Below are 20,102 nucleotides of genomic sequence, written 5' to 3'. Positions count from 1 at the left end.
TTTAGTTACTGCACACGCTCACTTCAGAATAGGCGTTCCCTAACGGAATATGCAGATGATGCTAGAACAGACCAATAGGATTTTACTACCTCGCTTGTTCTGCCAACTATGACTCATTTGTTCTCGTTGATAACGACAGACTGTGGTTTATCTTGGTTTAGCTATTAAAATCGTTGGTTAAACGTTTCCCAACATTACGTTGCTAGTGTGAAAGTTGAATGGCACATAACAAACACTCCCTCATAACCCTTTCTGATATTTATTTATTCAAACATTCATAGTTTGTTTTTCCATACTAGACAAAAGAAATGCACTATATAACGTTAAAAATAAAATTAAAACAAAAATCAACAACAGAACTTAGAAAATGCCAGTGGGAAACTATCAGTTATTAGTAAAAAACAAACAAACGCCAGCAATGCACATTAAATGATCATAAGCTCTTATGGTGACGATGTTCCAATAGTGAATATGCACTGAAAGTTTAGTTAGCACATTCATGCAAGAATACAGTAATTATCAATACAAAACATGGATACCTCCATTTTCAACATCGAGTGTCAACAACTATGACAATCATGCTACATCATTGCAGGTATTCACTGACCTTCCATTTGGGGAGTTTTATAAAGTAACACAAATGCTTATGGCCACTAGAGCATGGAAGCATATGACCAAACACATACAACAGTATATACTCATTGGCAGACTGAAAATCTACCCCTTCCCATCTCATTCCCACCTAAACTATTGTCCCTCTAACCATCCAGCAGCTTGAGGATGCTGTCCCTCTCCTTCAGTGCTTTCCATGCCTGATCTTTCTCCTTCTTTGTCGGCATTCGTTTTTTCTGCCTAGCAGCCATGATGCGACGGAAGCCCTCCATGACCTCATTATCCGACACCCGGACCCTCTGCCGCAACTCCTGCTTCCGCATCTCCTCCTTTGCCAGGCTGAGGAGGATGGGAAGTTTAGAGTAAAGGATGAATGTTGAGGTTTGTTATGAATAATATCCTAATCCAGTAATAGTTTGATGTGTGTTCAGGTAAAAAAAAAAAAAAAAAAAGAGGGAAAAAAAGTTTAAAATTCCCTTAATCTCCACTCTACATATTGATGGTGGATGAAGTGGAACACAATGAGAACCAACTGGGCCTTCTATAAGTGCAATTCATTATCATTGACATCAGAACATCCCTCCTTATAGGTCTTGAACTAAGTCATCATACAATCCTTTTTGACCTTAATAAACCTTATTTCTGATGTATATTTTACATTTCTCCCCTGCCCTTTTCTCCTGTGCTCTCACCGGAGTAGCTCCTGCTTGCGGGATCTGTTGTGGGCGCTCAGGGCTTTGAGTTCAGCCTGTCTCTTGTGGAGCTCAGCCAGCACCTCATCCTCTGAGTCTCCGCCTGCTCCGGGCCGCTCCTCAGAATCCAGAAGCCCCTGAGACATCAGCTCCTCCTTGATCCGCGCTTCTAGGGAGCGTGTGTGAGGAACACTAGGAAAGAGGGAAAGTCAGAGGAGAGAAATAACTAGTTAACTGATTAGTGAGTTGCAGAACTTCTGCAGAGTTGCAGAAGAAGTAAGCAGTGATTGGAATACTTCGGTGTAATCTACAAAGCCTTTGTTCAGGGCTTGACATTCAGGTTAAATTGCCAGTGGCACACCGGCCAGTGCCAACTGAAAGCTACTGGCCCGAATAATGTGCAAATCATTTAAATTGTATCTTTAATTTGCGGGCTAAGCAAGTAGCCTACCCTCCATACACAAATAATTAAATTTCATATAATTATTACTTGACAATATCATATTTACTTTGTTTGGAGAGAGAAAATTAAACCTTTGTGCAATCTCAAAAAGAGTGTTATTGTTAGCGATTTTGTTAGCGAGCCCTATAAAATCAGTTTTATATTTAGCTAAATATAGTTCACGGTTTTTCCAGGTTTTCTTGTTTCACTCTTAAAAATCTTTTTTTTTTTTGTAGAGTACCAGTCCATAACAACGCTTAAACCACATCAAGTGACCATTTGAGGTCTGGGAGAAAGAAAAATATATATATAATTGGAGGGTGTAGTTTACCTTTAAATCAATTGCTCACCTAGCAAAAGACCGTTGTGTTTGGCTAGCTGTGTTTTGTACTGTAGCCTACCAATCTACAGTGTAGGCTACATGATGTGATGGCAGGGTTTGCCAAACAAATGCCCCCCCCAATGGATACAAATCATCATGATATCACGTAGACCTACTTTGCAGTCAACATTTAATTGGGCCGTTTTTTAAAAATATTTCAAAGACTTTAGAAATGTTTAATCAAACAGCACACAATGATTGAATTGCATATCGCAAAGATTTAACCAAGACTTCGGACCAAACTATTTGAATACCTGGTTTGCATACCCATTGTTGCCTTAGAATTTACTTGTAGATATCATAAGTTGAAACATCTTTCCTACCTACCCTACCGTTGTCGTTTCTGATTCAGAGGGGTTGGGATAAATGCGGAAGACACATTTCAGTTGAAGGCATTCAGGTATGCCTTCAGGTATCCCCCTTCATTTTGTGAGCTGCTGCACCGTGTGCGGCACGTGTTTGATAAATAATCTACATAACGAACTAACATTTTCAGGAATTCATCTGTTTTTTCATCAATTATGTAGCCTAGATTGAAAATAGCATTATTACAATATTATTTTCACTGGCCCAAGCGGGCCAATGATGTGGATGGTTGACTGGCCAAGGGGGGGTCCAAAACCTCCCCAGGCCAGCGGGTATCCTTGTATGTCGAGCCCTGCTTTGTTGCTATTCAGCATTTTCTTTCATGGTATCTATAGAATGTATCCTACAAGGTTATGAGGGGGTGATGTTACTTTATGGAGGATAGGTCTTTACCTAAAAGCTTTGCCCTGGTTGCGAGGTGAGGTCCCAGCCCCGTCGTTCCCACCATCCTTCCCCGATATGTCGGGGACTGGAGAATCCTCCATGGGTGATATGATATTCTCCTGCACGAAAAAACAACAAGATTAAAGAATTTAAATTCTACATTTTAATTATAAACTATTCAAATCAACTAGTTATTTGCAGGGTTAAGTTCTCAAAAGTCATTTAGAATTGTATGCGTAGTCAACAATAAAGCCTAAGATACAGTTGAAGTCAGAAGTTTACATACTAAGGTTGGAGTCATTAAAACTCGTTTTTCAACCAATCCACAAATTTCTCGTTAAAAAACTAGTTTTGGCAAGTCGGTTCGGACATGTACTTTGTGCATGACAAGTAATTTTTCCAACAATTGTTTACAGTTGTTCACTTATAATTCACTGTATCACAATTCCAGTGGGTCAAAAGTTTATATACACTAAGTTGACTGTGCCTTTAAACAGCTTGGAAAATTCCAGAAAATTATGTCATGGCTTTAGAAGCTTTCTGTTAGGCTAATTGACATAATTTGAGTCAATTGAAGGTGTACCTGTGGATGTATTTCAAGGCCTACCTTCAAGTTCAGTGCCTCTTTGCTTGACATCATGGGAAAATCAAAAGAAATCAGCCAAGACACCAGAAAAAAAATTGTAGACCTCCACAAATCTGGTTCATCCTTGTGAGCAATTTTCAAACGCCTGAGGGTACCACGTTCATCTGTACAAACAATAGTACGCAAGTATAAACACCATGGGACCACGCAGCTGTCATACCGCTCAGGAAGGAGACGCGTTCTGTCTCCAAGAGATGAATGTGCTTTGGTGTGAAATGTGCAAATCAATCCCAGAACAACAGCAAAGGACCTTGTGAAGATGCTGGAGGAAACAGGCACAAAAGTATCTATATCCACAGTAAAACGAGTCCTATATCGACATAACCTGAAAGGCCGCTCAGCAAGGAAGAAGCCACTGTTCCAAAACTGCCATTAAAAAGCCAAACTACGGTTTGCAACTGCACATGGGGACAAAGATCGTACTTTTTGGAGAAATGTCCCCTGGTCTGATGTAACAAAAATAGAACTGTTTGACCATAATGGTCATCGTTATGTTTGGAGGAAAAAAGGGGGAGGCTTGCAAGCCAAAGAACATCATCCCAACCGTGAAGCACAGGGGTGGCAGCATCATGTTGTGGGGGTGCTTTGCTGCAGGAGGGACTGGTGCACTTCACAAAATAGATGGCATCACGAGGTAGGAAAATTATATGGATATATTGAAGCAACGTCTCAAGACATCAGTCAGGAAGTTAAAGCTTGGTCGCAAATGGGCTCTGTCAGGAGTAATGGCCCAAATTATTGTGGGAAGCTTGTGGAAGGCTACCCGAAACGTTTGACCAAAGTTAAACAATTTAAAGGCAATGCTACCAAATACTAATTGAGTGTATGTAAACTTCTGACCTACTGGGAATGTGATGAAAGAAATAAAAGCTGAAATAAATCACTCTCTCTACTATTATTCTGAGTGGTGATCCTAACTGACCTAAGACAGTGAATGTTTACTACGATTAAATGTCAGGAATTGTGAAAAACTGAGTTTAAATGTATTTGGCTAAGGTGTATGTAAACTTCCGACTTCAACTGTATGTGACCTCAACAAGAGCTTGAAGGAGCCTCTGTGTGAGAGGACCGAAGGGACAACCATCCTCTGGGGGGTCGTGCTGGGACTCTGACTTCTTTAGCAAGGCATCCACATCTGAGAGAATAAAAGCATTCTCATATCAGACAAGTACACATGATAATTTCTATGCTGAATGTAGACAGACACAATACCCATTTATGAAGGCTCATCCATTCAATACATACTGTATGTCATCATTCCCATCCCTGGCGTGCACTCACCTTTGGCGTCGAGCTCAGATAGTGGTCCCATGAGGCTTTTCTTCTTGTCGTTGGCTCGTGCTCCTTCCCTCTGTTCCTCCAGTAGATCCTCCTGAGCCCATCGCTGAGAGAAGTGTTTCCCCAATGCTGGAATCTTTACAATATAACCAATACTATTAATCTATGTTTTCTCCTTGGTGAAATCTGTAACAGAGGATGTGAGTAACACACCATTCCAAAGCACAACTCTTATCTGAATTGTCACAGAATACCTACTATCAGATATGCTGGTAGTGCTTGGGATCTGATAAGCTAGCTACTAATGCAATGAGCATAATATGACATAAAACACAAAAGGGGTATGATTTTGGACATTCAATATTGTACCTTGTAGTATTCAGCCTCATCATCCGGGGGCTTCAATAGTTCTTCCAGAACCCGGATTTCTTCATTTGTGATGTCAGCACAGTATGGCTCTACGGATGCCCAAAATCTGGAAAACATAATAGACAGATGCATGTGGGACAATGAAAAACAAACACGTATCCTATACTCAAACCAGCTTGTGTCTGTAAGTGGCCTTAGAGCACTGTTAAGGGTGTCCACCTACCCTGCCCAGAGTGGGTGAAAATGCCTTTGGTGATGAAATTTCACTTGTTATAAAATACATTTTACCAAAACAAATATGATTGATGTTCTGAATCGTTCAGTGGGGTCTTTCTCTAACATATCATTAACCTTATATCCAAAAAGTAACCTAATACATCCAATAATAAGCGCCAAGCTCTGTTGACATACAGTTGAAGTTGGAAGTTTACATACACCTTAGCCAAATACATTTAAACTCAGTTTTTCACAATTCCTGACATTTAATCTGAGTAAAAATTCCCTGTCTTAGGTCAGTTAGGATCACCACTTTCTTTTAAGAATGTGAAATGTCAGAATAATAGTAGAGAATTATTTATTTCAGCTTTTATTTCTTTCATCACATTTCCAGTGGGTCAGAAGTTTACATACACTCAATTAGTATTTGGCAGCATTGCCTTTAAATTGTTTAACTTGGGTCAAACATTTCGGGTAGCCTTCCACAAGCTTCCCACAATAAGTTGGGTGAATTTTGGCACATTCCTCCTGACAGAGCTGGTGTAACGGTGTCAGGTTTGTAAGGCCTCCTTGCTCGCACAAGCTTTTTCAGTTCTGCCTACAAAGGTTCTATATGATTGAGGTCAGGGCTTTGTGATGGCCACTCCAATACCTTGACTTTGTTGTCCTTAAGCCATTTTGCCACAACTTTGGAAGTATGCGTGGGGTCATTGTCCATTTGGAAGACCCATTTGCGACCAAGCTTTGACTTCCTGACTGATGTCTTGAGATGTTGCTTCAATATATCCATATAATTTTCCTACCTCATGATGCCATCTATTTTGTGAAGTGCACCAGTCCCTCCTGCAGCAAAGCACCCTCACAACATGATGCTGCCACCCCCGTGCTTCACGGTTGGGATGGTGTTCTTTGGCTTGCAAGCCTCCCCCTTTTTCCTCCAAACATAACAATGGTCATTATGGTCAAACAGTTCTATTTTTGTTTCATCAGACCAGAGGACATTTCTCCAAAAAGTACGATCTTTGTCCCCGTGTGCAATTGCAAACCGTAGTCTGGCTTTTTTATGGAGGTTTTGGAGTAGTGGCTTCTTCCTTGCTGAGCGGCCTTTCAGGTTATGTCGATTTAGGACTCGTTTTACTGTGGATATAGATACTTTTGTACCTGTTTCCTCCAGCATCTTCACAAGGTCCTTTGCTGTTGTTCTGGGATTGATTTGCACATTTCGCACCAAAGCATATTTATCTCTAGGAGACAGAACAGAACGCGTCTCCTTCCTGAGCGGTATGACGGCTGCATGGTCCCATGGTGTTTATACTTGCGTACTATTGTTTGTACAGATGAACGTGGTACCCTCAGGCGTTTGAAAGTTGCTCACAAGGATGAACCAGATTTGTGGAGGTCTACAATTTTTTTTCTGAGGTCTTGGCTGATTTCTTTAGATTTTCCCATGATGTCAAGCAAAGAGGCACTGAATTTGAAGGTAGGCCTTGAAATACATCCACAGGTACACCTTCAATTGACTCAAATTATGTCAATTAGCCTATCAGAAGCTTCTAGCCATGACATAATTTTCTGGAATTTTCCAAGCTGTTTAAAGGCACAGTCAACTTAGTGTATGTAAACGTTTGACCCACTGGAATTGCGATACAGTGAATTATACGTGAAATAATCTGTCTGTAAACAATTGTTGGAAAAATTACTTGTGTCATGCACAAAGGAGATGTCCGAACCGACTTGCCAAAACTATAGTTTTAACAGGAAATTTGGGGGTGGTTGAAAAACTAGTTTTAATGACTCCAACCTAAGTGTATGTAAACTTCCGACTTCAAACTGTAGCGGTGCAGATTCCTTGAATATTTTACATTTTGTGGTCGTCATCTTCAAAGTTGTTTCCGTGGATCGCAAAAAGAAAAATTTGCATGACCGGCGCTGAATGAAATGTTAAAGGCTTTGAAATAAAAAGCTTGGTATGCGCTCAGTTAGGGCTGTGGCGGTCATAACATTTTCTCAGTTGGTGATTGTCATGCAAATAGTTGCAGGTCTAATGGCAATTGACCGTTAATTAAAATAAACACGTTTAGCATCTCCTGGCTTCCACGCATAGCCTTCAAGCCACTGATGCAGACCTTTGGAACAGTACATTAAAAAAAGAATAATAAATCAATTTAATATAGCGTACACAATCACAATAAATCCATTATTTATTTTAGACAGGTTTAAACAAACATCATATGAAGAAAATGTAGCCTATTTTAGAAGAGCATATTCTGAGTTGGCCTTATGTTAGGCCCTGATCTGGCTATGCCATATGACTGTGGGCTACGCTAGTTCACTTAGTAGACAAGATTTGCTTAGAATTCAGTGGCATTATTTTATAGTATGAAGAATACAATTGAACATTGATGAACATAATAGATAGGGAGTGCGCACATGCGGCTATTCTGTGAGCCGTTAACAAAGAAACAGGTCCTCCTAAACTCAGCAAAATAAGAAACGTGCTCTCACTGTCAACTGCGTTTATTTTAAGCAAACTAAACATGTGTAAATATTTGTATGAACATCACAAGATTCAACAGCAGACAAACTGAACAAGTTCCACAGACATGTGACTAACAGAAATTGAATAATGTGTTCTTGAACAAAGGGGGGGGGGGGGGGGGGGGGATCTAAATCAAAAGTAACAGTCAGTATCTGGTGTGGCCACCAGCTGCATTAAGTACTGCAGTGTATCATCTCCTCATGGACTGCACCAGATTTGCCAGTTCTCGCTGTGATATGTTACCCCACTCTTCCATCAAGGCACCTGCAAGTTCCCGGACATTTATGGGGGGAATGGCCCTAGCCCTCACCCTCCGATCCAACAGGTCCCAGAAGTGCTCAATGGGATTGAGATCCGGGCTCTTCGCTGGCCATGGCTGAACACTGACATTCCTGTCTTGCAGGAAATCAGCCATACTGCTCGTTCTGTGCGTGGTGGCATTGTCATGCTGGAGGGTCATGTCAGGATGAGCCTGCAGGAAGGGTACCACATGAGGGAGGAGGATGTCTTCCCTGTAACGCACAGCGTTGAGATTGCCTACAATGACAACAAGCTCAGTCCGATGATGCTGTGACACACTGCCCCAGACCATGACGGACCCTCCAACTCCAAATCGATCCCGCTCCAGAGTACAGGCTCATTCCTTCGACGATAAACGTGAATCCAACCATTACCCCTGGCGAGACAAAACCGTGACTCGTGAGTGAAGAGCACTGTTTGCCAGTCTTGTCTGGTCCAGAGACGGTGGGTTTGTGCCCATAGGCGACGTTGTTGCCAGTGAGGTCTGGTGAGGAACAGCCTTACAACAGGCCTACAAGCCCTCAGTCCAGCCTCTCTCAGCCTATTGCGGACAGTCGGAGCACTTTTATTTTTTAAATTGTATTTTACCTTTATTTAACTAGACAAGTCAGTTAAGAACAAATTCTTGTTCAGGGGCAGAACAACATTTTTACCTTGTCAGCTCGGGGATTCGATCTTGCAACCTTTCGGTCACTAGTCCTACGCTCTAACCACTAGGCTACCTGCCGCCCCGAGTCTGAGCACTGATGGAGGGATTGTGCGTTCCTGGTGGAACTCAAGCAGTTGTTGTTGCCATCCTGTACCTGTCCCGCAGGTGTGATGTTCAGATGTACCGATCCTGTGCAGGTGTTGTTACACGTGGTCTGCCACTGCGAGGACGATCAGCTGTCCTTCCGGTCTCCCTGTAGCGCTGTCTTAGGCGTCTCACAGTACGGACATTGCAATTTATTGCCCTGGCCACATCTGCAGTCCTCATGCCTCCTTGCAGCATGCCTAAGGTACGTTCACGCAGAAGAGCAGGGACACTGGGGATCTTTCTTTTGGTGTTTTTCAGAGTCAGCAGAAAGGCCTCTTTAGTGTCCTAAGTTTTCATAACTGTGACCTTAATTGCCTACTGTCTGTAAGCTGTTAGTGTCTTAACGACCGTTCCACAGGCGCATGTTCATTAATTGTTTATGGTTCATTGAACAAGCATGGGAAACAGTGTTAAACCCTTTACAATGAAGATCAGTTATTTGGATTTTTACAAATTATCTTTGAAAGACAGGGTCCTGAAAAAGGGACATTTCTTTTTTTTCTGAGTTTACATGCTTAATTTAGAGTTATTTATGCAACCTTAGTTGTGAAAAAACATTAGGCTATATGTTTTGATTTTTAATACATTCTAAGGCTGCATGATACGACTAATGATTGGAAAAAAAGTTGCATGAAAGGCATGAGCTCTGATTCTTGTGCTGGCTGCACACACTTAATCAGTCTCTCATTGACAATTTGACAAGTACTTGTTAATATTCTCACCCATCAGACTGTTCTTAATTTAATCTGGTCTTTACATATAGCCTACTAATATATGTGTGGAATATTTTTATTTAGCCCACAAAAAAAAAACATGTAATCTGTAGCCAGCACTCGAATAGCGAATGGAAGTTACATGCGTTACGTTTTTAATACGCAAGCATAGGCGGCGCGTCCATAAGGCTAGGGGAAGCTTTCCCTAAAGTAAAATGTTGTGAATTGTTTTAAAATCTCATTGCTTACAGTCGGAAGGAAAGGCAGAGTGCACAATTTGGGCAGATTATTGTTGAGTTGCGACTGTCTGTGAAAAGTAGAGAGGCCAAGCCAGGCATTTCACAATATTTAAAAATACAATTGCAGGAAAACATAGTTTGGAAAGAAAATGTTTATTGCTGTAAAGAGAAGACAATGAAAAGAATAATCTCTCTTTTAGTTAACAAAATTCTCAACTGAATTGCGCGAACAACAGTATAGCCTATCATATTGGCACCAGCAGAGAGCATCAGCAACATCCCCTGTGAGTGCACACTGTGCATATTCACTATTTATCATTGTTGAGTCAGTGCTACATAAAACAATTCTCCAGTCATATAAAGTGTAGTAGAATTGCATGAAATGTGTTTATAAAAGGCCACATTTTTCACATGAAAAGAAAGAAATGTATCTAATGTAAAATATAGCCTAGGCCTACTCTCACACTCAGCTGCATTGAACAGGGTTTTTTAAAACAGTGATTGAGTTAAATTAGAAGCCTAAATTATAACTATTCAATCTACTCATCACATTACGAATAGTAAGCTAATTTACATAAGTCTGAAAATGCTATGATGCAAGGAAATACGTTTTATTCTAAAGGTGCATTTTTATGGTGAAAATTTGCTGCCCCCAAACTTGAAACTCACGCACCACATATGTATGCCAGGTAAGCTACACTGGTTATAAAGCGGATTAATGTGCTTAATTTTAAGAATTGAGCAATAAATATAGCAGCACGAGAAAGATAGGATCCTCTTAAATAGTGGCTAGTCAAAACTCTTTTCACACGCGACTGGACTTATAAGAACACATTTCACTAGGTTCTGTAGGCTATGTGCTCTCCAACCGTGTTCCAGGGCTCTTAGACCTACAGGTTACATTTTTACTTATTTGGTCACTTTAGTAGTGATACAAATCTTATCAAAACATATAGGCCTATGGGCTAGGTTGCAAGATGTGTGCGACTAGGATTTGAAAAAGTCCCCAAAAAAAGGCATGTGCTGTTTCTTGCCTTAGGCTGCACACATGGCATCATTCACAAGTGATAGTACTGTCACCAATCAGACTACACTCAATTTAATATTTTCTTTACATATACTTAATAATATATGCGTTAAATTAGTTTTGATTTAGAATGGACCATTATCATGCACCCGTCAGAACAGGGGCAGAGAAAAAAGTTATCATATGCACATAAATAGTGAAGATTATCTACACAATTAACATATTATGTTACTCATTGGTCAAAATATGCAGACACCCTACACTGTTTGAGTGAGATGTGATTGTTACTGACCTGTTGGGGGCATCGTTCTTAGGATTACGGGGAATGTCCTGTGGATCCTCACTTAACTCGTACTCCTGGACTTTGGGCTGTAGATTTTTGGATTTGGGTCGCCCAGGACCAGGCCCGTGACTGCCCTTTCCATCGAGTTTCTGCTTCTTAGGTTTGTGACGTGATGAAGCTGAAAGGTCTGCATCCTTTCCCAGCTTCAGAAAGCGCTTGTCCCCTTTCTTATCCTGCCAGTCTGTGAGGATCTGAGAAAATAGGGACCAGTCACCAACACCAGTCACCAATTTGTAACATCAGGCAAGTATCAGACCACTTGCAGTTTCAGAACCACTATGGCACCAAAATATCTTTCCTGTCCAACATTACAGATGGAGGTGTAGCAACAGCAGGTAGAGCAAGGAGGCAAAATAAGATATTATTAGACGCACATTTTCTCCTTTCCTCCGCCCCTGACTGCATGTGCTGCCATAGAAATAGAATGAATAGAACACGCTTTCCCATTCAAGTCAATGATAGCCGCCAGTCCATCCATTATGCTATCGCGAGTGTACCCATAGGAGAAAAGCAGGAAGCAACAGCAAGAAGTGTACCCATCAATATATGCTGTGATTTGTTGATTCAACTCAACTGGCATTACAAAAAATACATTCCATTGCGTGAGCTACATCAGTTAATATCATTTAATTTGAATGAACACTGTACATTAACATGGAAGTTATTACATCACAATACCAGGCAGCAATTGCGAGTGTACCCACGAGTTTACAAGTCAAATTGCCAGGGTTAGAGGTTGCCAACCCATTATATTCATTGTTTGCTACAACACCTTGCTTATTTCTGCAAGGGGCAAACAAGCTCCATCATGTTGTTAAGAGTCCATGTTATTGGCAGCGATTACAGCTATGAGTCTTTCTGGGTAAGTCTCTAAGAGCTTTGCATACCTGGATTTTACAATATTTGCATTTTTTATTTTTTTATTGTTAAAGCTCTGTCTAATTTGTTGTTGATCATTGCAAGACAGACATTTTCAAGCCTTGCCATTGATTTAAGCCGATTTAAGTCAAGACGGTAAATAGGCCACTCAGGAACAATGTACAAAACATTAGTAGTACCTTCCTAATAGGCTAATTGAGGCTATTTTGCCCTCAAAATAGCCTCAATTCGTTGAGGCATGGACTCTACAAGGCGTCGAAAGCGTTTCACAGGGATGCTGACCTATGTTGACTCCAATGCTTCCCACAGTTGTGTCAAGTTAGCTGCATGCCAGTCGGGTGGTGAACCATTCTTGTAACACACGGAAAACTGTTGAGCGTGAAAAACCCAGCAGCGTTGCAAATCTTAACACACTCAAAACGGTGCACCTGGCACCTACTACCATATCCCGTTCAAAGGCACTTAAATCTTTGTCTTGGCAATTCACAATCCATGTCTCAATTGTCTCAAGGCTTAAAAAATATTCTTATTCTTTATCTGTCTCCTGCCCTTCATCTACACTGATTGAAATGGATTTAACAGATGGCATCAATAAGGGATCATAGCTTTCACTTGGATTCACCTGGTCAGTCTAAGTCATGGAAAGAGCAGGTGTTCGTAATGTTTTGTACACTAAGTGTATTTGGCCTTGTGTTTTAGGTTATTGACCAGCTGAAAGGTGAATTTGCCTCCCAGTGTCTGTTAGAAAGCAGACTGAACCAGGTTTTCCTCTAGGATTTTGCCTGTGCTTACTTACACTATATATACAAAAGTATGTGGACACCACTTCCACCACTTCAAATTATTGGATTTGGCTGGTTCAGCAACACCTGTTGCTGACAGGTGTATAAAATCAGGCACACAGCAATGCAATCTCCATAGACAAAAAACTAAATCGGCAGTAGAACGGCCTTACTGAAGAGCTAAATTGCTTTCAACATGGCACCGTCACAGGATGCCACCTTTCCAACAAGTCAGTTCATCAAATTTCTGCCCTGCTAGAGCTGCCCCGTTCAACTGTAAGTGCTGTTATTGTGAAGTGGAAACGTCTAGGAGCAACGACTTAGCCACAAACTGTTAGGCCACACAATCTCACAGAACGGGACCGCCAAGTGCTGTAGCACGTAGCGCATAGAAATCGTCTGTCCTTGGTTGTAACACTCACTAACGAGTTCCAAACTGCCTCTGGAAACAACGTCAGCGCAATAACTGTTTGTCGAGAGCTTCATGAAATGGGTTTCAATTGCAGAGCAGCTGTACACAAGCCTAAGTACACCAGGCGCAATACCGAGCGTCAGCTGGAGTGGTGTAAAGCTCGCAACCATTGGACTCTGGAGCAGTGGAAACACATTCTCTGGAGTGATGAATCACGCTTCACCATCTGGCAGTCCGGCGGACGAATCTGGGTTTGGCGGATGCCAGGAGAACACTACCTGCCCGAATGCATAGTGTCAACTGTAAAGTTTGGTGGAGGAGGAATAATGGTCTGGGGCTGTTTTTAATGGTTCGGGCTCGGCCCCTTAATTCCAGTGAAGAAAAATCTTAACGCTACAGCATACAATGACATTCTACTGTAGAGGATTCTGTGCTTCCAACTTTGTGGAAACAGTTTGGGGAAGGCCCTTTCCTGTTTCAGCATGACAATGCCCCCGTGCACAAAGCGAGGTCCATACAAAAATGGGGTGTCGAGATCGTTGTGGAATAACTTGACTGGCCTGCACAGAGCCCTGACCTCAACCCCATCGAACACCTTTGGGATCAATTGGAACGCCGACTGCGAGCCAGGCCTAATCGCCCAACATCAGTGCCGGACCTCACTAATGCTCTTATGGCTGAATGGAAGCAAGTCCCCACAGCTGTGTTCCAACATCTAGTGGAAAGCCTTCCCAGAAGAATGGAGGCTGTTATAGCAACAAAGGGGGGACCAACTCCATATTAATGCCCATACTTTTGGAATGAAATGTTCAACGAGCAGCTGTCCACATACTTTTGGTCATGTAGTGTAGCTCTATTCCATTTGCAAAATGTTTTATACACTCAGTGAGAGTCCCAGATGGAAGGCAAACTGAGAATAGTGATGGATATGGAGAATTTTCCCAATACGATTATGAATAATTATAATTTTTATTGATCGGAAAAAAGTAATTGTCAGCTGCCATTTCTTTCACTCCAACAGTGTGAAGCACTGCGCGTTCTAAACAACAATTGGCTAGTTCTTGTCTGTAAGGAAATGGGCGGGGTATAGGTTGAGCATGCTGCAACGATTGGATTAGAACAAGCCACTCTCCCTCTGCTCTCATTTCCCCAGACAGACACACGCACACAGATTGGTTAGTGTGAACCATGCCTCGATCCCAACAACTTTCACAGCACCTTAGAAGATGCATTATTTTTTTATTTCACCTTTATTTAACCAGGTAGGCCAGTTGAAAACAAGTTCTCATTTACAACTGCGACCTGGCCAAGATAAGCTAAGCAGTGCGACACAAACATCACAGAGTTACACATGGAATAAACAAACATACAGTCAATAACACAATAGGAAAAAATCTATATACAGTGTGTGCAAATGAGGTAAGATTATGGAGGTAAGGCAATAAATAGGCCGTAGTGGGGAAGTAATTACAATTTAGCATTTAAACACTGGAGTGATAGATGTGCAGAAGATGAATGTGCAAGTAGAGATACTATGGTGCAAAGGAGCAAAAAAATAAATAACAATATGGGGATGGGCTATTTATGGATGGGCTATTTACAGATGGGCTATGTACAGGTGCAATGATCTGTGAGCTGCTCTGATAGCTGAAGCTTAAAGTTAGTGATGGAGATATGAGTCTTCAGCTTCAGTGATTTTTGCAATTCGTTCCAGTCATTGGCAGCAGAGAACTGGAAGGAAAGGCAGCCAAAGGAGGAATTGGCTTTGGGGGTGACCAGTGAAATATACCTGCTGGAGCACGTGCTACGGGTGGGTGCTGCTATGGTGACCAGTGGGCTGAGAAGGCGGGGCTTTACCTAGCAGACTTATAGATGACCTGGAGCCAGTGGTTTGGTGACGAATATGAAGCAAGGGCCAGCCAAGGAGAGCATACAGGTCACAGTGGTGGGTAGTATATGACCTCGTCTGGAGGTTAGTTAACACAGTGTCCAAAGAAGGGCCAGAGGTATACAGAATGGTGTCGTCTGCATAGATGTTGATCAGAGAATCACCAGCAGCAAGAGCGACATCATTGCTGTATACAGAGAAAAGAGCCGGTCCGAGAATTGAATCCTGTGGCACCCCCATAGAGACTGCCAGAGGTCCCGGACAACAGGCCCTCCGATTTGACACACTGAACTCTGTCTGAGAAGTAGTTTGTGAACCAGGCGAGGCCGTCATTTGAGAAACCAAGGCTGTTGAGTCTGCCGATAAGAATGTGGTGATTGACAGAGTCGAAAGCCTTGGCCAGGTCGATGAATACGGCTGCACAGTATAGTCTATCGATGGCGGTTATGATATCGTTTAGGACCTTGAGCGTGGCTGAGGTACACCCATGACCAGCTCGGAAACCAGATTGCAAAGCGTAGAAGGTAAAGTGGGATTCGAAATAGTCGGTGATCTGTTTGTTAACTTGGCTTTCGAAGACCTTAGAAAGGCAGGGTAGGATAGATATAGGGCTGTAACAGTTTGGGTCTAGAATGTCTAGATGACCGCGGCAGCTTTACAGTCTTTGAGGATCTCAGATTATTTGAAAGAGAGGTTGAACAGGCTAGTAATAGGGGTTGCAAACAATTGCGGCGGATAATTTTAGAAAGAGAGGGTCCAGATTGTCTAGCCCAGCTGATTTGTAGGGGTCCAGATTTTGCAACTCTTTCAGAACATCAGCTATCTGAATTTGGGTGAAGAAGAAATGGGGAAGGCTTGGGCAATTTGCTGTGGGGGGTGCAGGGCTGTTTACCGGGGCAGGGGTAGCCAGGTGGAAAGCATGGCCAGCCATAGAAAAATGCTTATTGAAATTCTCAATTATCTTGGATTTATCGGTGGTGACAGTGCTTCCTAGCCTCAGTGCAGTGGGCAGCTGGGAGGAGGTGCTCTTATTCTCCATGGACTTTACAGTGTCCCATAATTGATTGAGTTTGTGCTACAGGATGCAAATTTCTGTTTTAAAAAGCTAGCCTTTGCTTTCCTAACTGCCTGTGTATATTGGTTCCTAACTTCCCTGAAAAGTTGCATATCGCGGGGGCTAATCGATGCTAATGCAGTACGCCACAGGATGTTTTTGTGCTGGTCAAGGGCAGTCAGGTCTGGAGTGAACCAAGGGCTATATCTGTTCCTGGTTCTACATTTTTTGAATGGGGCATGCTTATTTACGATGAGGAAAGCACTTTTAAAGAATAACCAGGCATCCTCTACTGACGGAATGATGTCAATATCCTTCCAGGATACCCGGGCCAGGTCGATTAGAAAGGCCTGCTCGCTGAAGTGTTTTAGGGAGCGTTTGACAGTGATGAGGGGTGGTCGTTTGACCGCAGACCCATTACGGACGCAGGCAATGAGGCAGTGATCGCTGAGGTCCTGGTTGAAGACAGCAGAGGTGTATTAGAGGGCAGGTTGGTCAGGATGATATCTATGAGGGTGCCCGTGTTTACGGATTTGGGGTTGTACTTGGTAGGTTCATTGATAATTTGTGTGAGATTGAGGGCATCTAGCTTAGATTGTAGGATGGCCGGGATGTTTAGCATGTCCCAGTTTAGGTCACCTAACAGTACAAGCTCTGAAGATAGATGGGGGGAAATCAATTCACATATGGTGTCCAAGGCACAGCTCGGGGCAGAAGGTGGTCTATAACAAGCGGCAACAGTGAGAGACTTGTTTCTGGAAAGGTGGATTTTTAGAAGTTGAAGCTCGAATTGTTTGGTCACAGACCTGGATAGTATGACAGAACTCTGCAGGCTAACTCCGCCCCCTTTGGCAGTTATATCTTGTCGGAAAATGTTATAGTTATAGTGAGTCCATGACCTCAAGCTTAAGAGAGGTTGTGTGATGCAACAAGACAATGACCCAAAGCACACAAGTAAATCAACTAAAGAATGGCTGAAAAGGAAGAAGATTTGTGTTTTGGAATGGCCAAGTCAGGGTCCTGACCTTAACCCAATTGAGATGCTGTGGCATGACCTGAAGAGGGCTATGCAATCAAGACAACCCAGAAATATTAATGAACTGAAACAGATTTGTAGGGAGGAATGGTTCAAAATTCCTCCTCAACGTTGTGCAAGTATTATAAGCAGCTACAGGAAACGTTTGGTGGAGGTTGTTGCTGCTAAAGGAGCATCTACAAGTTACTAAATTCACAGGTTCACTTACTTTTTTCAGCCTGCAAAGTGGATATTTACTCCATGTCTTCAATAATAATTTGAAGAGTACAACTGTTTGTGTGTTATTAGTTTAGTCAGATTGTGTTTGTCTATTATTGTGACTTACATGAAGATCAGAACACATTTTATGAGTAATCAATGCAGAAATCCATGTAATTCCATAGGGCACAAACATTTTTCTTGCAACTAAGTGTCGGGAGAGAAAAGTTTTGCTCCTCTCTAAAGTAAAACAATATATGGGGCAAGTGAATTAGCCTACCTTCATCTAAATCTGTCTGGAATATATGCAGGCAGTAGTAGCCAGCCATGTATTAGGCAATTTATTATTCGTTGATAATTGAATAGGACTAAGTAAGTAAATCATGTGCATTTTCATCTGTCAGGGTCATTTACCTTTTAACAATGTGCGTGAATGAGTGAAGGTACATAACGATGCGCTCTGAGTGATAGCGCAGTAATGCGCACTTGATGTACAGGCTTTAACAACATTTAAAGCGCACTTCCTGGTTTTCAGATTACGAGTATTGAGTGTGATAAAACAACAGATACGACTACGATGAGATCGTCACACCCCTAACTGACACCCCTATGCCATCTTAATTTACCCAGTGTATCAAGAGATTTACCATTCAAATAAAAAGTATTACCATTATGTTGTTATGTAGTTAGATTGTTTTTACCAAAGTCAAATTTGTTTGATTTTAAAATTGATGCATTATCATACGCCCCTGGGAAATTGTAATCAAAATTGTCAAATGTAATGATATTGAATATGGGCCATCAGCCTCCTTGACCGGTCGTTCTCTAATATTGACTTGTGGTATAGTAATAGTTAACGTGTGTAAAAGTGTAGTGCATAAGGGAAGTACCAAAACACCTTGATATAGGGGAGGCGCATGCATGCTGATGAGGAAATGTGGCTAGGATGGAAGAAAATACTTTCATAAAACTTGCAAAGGTCAAATATAAACCAGGGGGAAAAACACAGTACCCTCCCGTGTCCAATAAAAAATAAATAAAACACAACCCTCCCCCCTTCACCCCAGTAAATTTAGAACTGTCCCTTATGACCATTGGTTACATAACCATGGGTTATACAGTAATTGTGCAAGCCCTAGAGGCAACTGAATCATTGGGCAGTCCAATGACACAAAAGCTACTCAATTACTCAGTGACATTAAATATGTGCCCATTGACTCCTGTCTTACCTGTCTCTGTTCCTCCAGAGCTCTGAGACGACGGCTGGCAGAGGACAGGAGAGTCTCCAGCTCCAGCTGCAGTGTGTCCAGCTCTTCAATACCGATGCCATCGTCCTCTGAGCGCCCAAGCACTGCAGTGTAGCGGGGGCACACCTTCACATGCTCTACTGGCTTAAAGTCATAGTACTTTAGTGGCGGGCAGTCCTTCAACTCACTCATCTTGATGGTTAGAGTGGGCTATGTCTGTGTGGAGAGGCAGAGATAAAGTGCACCTTTGATCATACAAAAATGTACAGACTCATACATAATCATGAAACTAAGTTTTTTTTTTAAACACACACACAAACATGCCTGCTTTTGTTCCAGCCCAGTATTAATCCACTTCATTCAACTATTAACGGGCTGGTTGAATCTGGTGGGTTAGTACTGCGCTGGAACTAAAATCTGCACATCCTGTGCGGGTCCCCCCAGGACTAGGGTTGATAGCTAGAACGCTCCATCTGTCCAAAAAAAAGAAACGCTCCTCACATTACTCACTGAACTCCATTAGCCTACTACTACTAACTTCAAGACCGGGGAACAACGTTGGTGATTGCCATTGAAGATATCGTGAACATTAGCGCGTTAGCTAGCTTAGCTAACCAGCTAACGTTAGCTAGCTTTAGCACAGTACCAGTAGTATCTGCGCTCAACGACCGGTGTTGCTTCCGAAACAAAAGTGACCATTCATAATATCATTCAGAACCCCAAATACAGTTTATAAATCGACAAAATAGTGGTTTGATTGCAAATACACCATGTAAATGAACCAAATGTTGAATATTTACGCACCAATATTTACCTCTTGACTGGCATCCATTATTGATTGAACCATCTGTGGAAGAGGGGGGATAAGAATATTCAGTAAGAGGGTCTCGTGCATTAACATACCAGCTATTATTGTGGCAGAAAAAAATGAACAATATTTCTCTGAGTGTTGAATGATTCTCAATTGTTAATACTTTATTTGAGCAATTCCCATGTGACGAATACAGTGACCCTCTAAATTGTAGAATGGCATCCCTGACAAATACCAAATTGTATTTGGGGATGTGGATTTATGGTAACGGGAATCAAACGAATATTACGCGTCTAAATGTTTTTGTTTGTCGCTAATTTAAGTGTATTTGTAGGTATACTATTACAATAGTCGGTCATATAGTTATGATTTTTAAAATGAGCAAATTCACTAAATTATAATTTTATTTAACTCCCCTAAAAAGTGAGGCCAACAAATGGATGCGTCCAAA

General features: G+C 41.9%; 1 protein-coding gene across 4 annotated transcripts; it reads right to left on the bottom strand.

Annotated features, from left to right (window-relative positions):
- Positions 1-243: 243 nt before the first annotated feature.
- LOC120060479 (transcriptional adapter 3-like) lies at positions 244-19,871 on the bottom strand. 4 transcript variants are annotated; one of them, XM_039009843.1, is made up of 10 exons: positions 19,815-19,850; positions 19,655-19,687; positions 18,823-19,056; positions 11,294-11,535; positions 5,172-5,277; positions 4,806-4,938; positions 4,556-4,659; positions 2,888-2,997; positions 1,305-1,496; positions 244-951 (listed from the first exon to the last, which is right to left on the bottom strand). In XM_039009843.1, exons 3-10 carry the CDS (start codon positions 19,030-19,032, stop codon positions 759-761), a joined length of 1,290 nt encoding a protein of 429 aa, XP_038865771.1. In that variant the 5' UTR covers positions 19,033-19,056; positions 19,655-19,687; positions 19,815-19,850; the 3' UTR covers positions 244-758. The 4 variants fall into 4 exon arrangements, with proteins under 4 accessions (XP_038865771.1, XP_038865779.1, XP_038865763.1 ...); XM_039009851.1 differs by having other exon boundaries at positions 19,645-19,687; positions 19,815-19,834; XM_039009835.1 differs by having other exon boundaries at positions 19,645-19,871.
- Positions 19,872-20,102: the final 231 nt, after the last annotated feature.

Source organism: Salvelinus namaycush, chromosome 2 (assembly GCF_016432855.1).
Source record: "Salvelinus namaycush isolate Seneca chromosome 2, SaNama_1.0, whole genome shotgun sequence".
Taxonomy (NCBI): Eukaryota; Metazoa; Chordata; class Actinopteri; order Salmoniformes; family Salmonidae; genus Salvelinus; species Salvelinus namaycush.
The sequence above is the reverse complement of the archived record's forward strand: the minus strand, read 5'-3'. Positions and strand labels throughout refer to the sequence as shown.

Bases quoted from the DNA above. Each gene is read 5' to 3' on its own strand.
- LOC120060479 (XM_039009835.1), bottom strand. From the start codon at position 19,032: ATGAGTGAGTTGAAGGACTGCCCGCCACTAAAGTACTATGACTTTAAG. The intron at 2,998-4,555 runs GTCACATACAGT...TTTTTCGTGCAG, and splicing joins TCCTTCAAGCTCTTGTTGAG to GAGAATATCATATCACCCAT. The intron at 1,497-2,887 runs GTAAAGACCTAT...CCTCTTTCCTAG, and splicing joins AACCAGGGCAAAGCTTTTAG to TGTTCCTCACACACGCTCCC.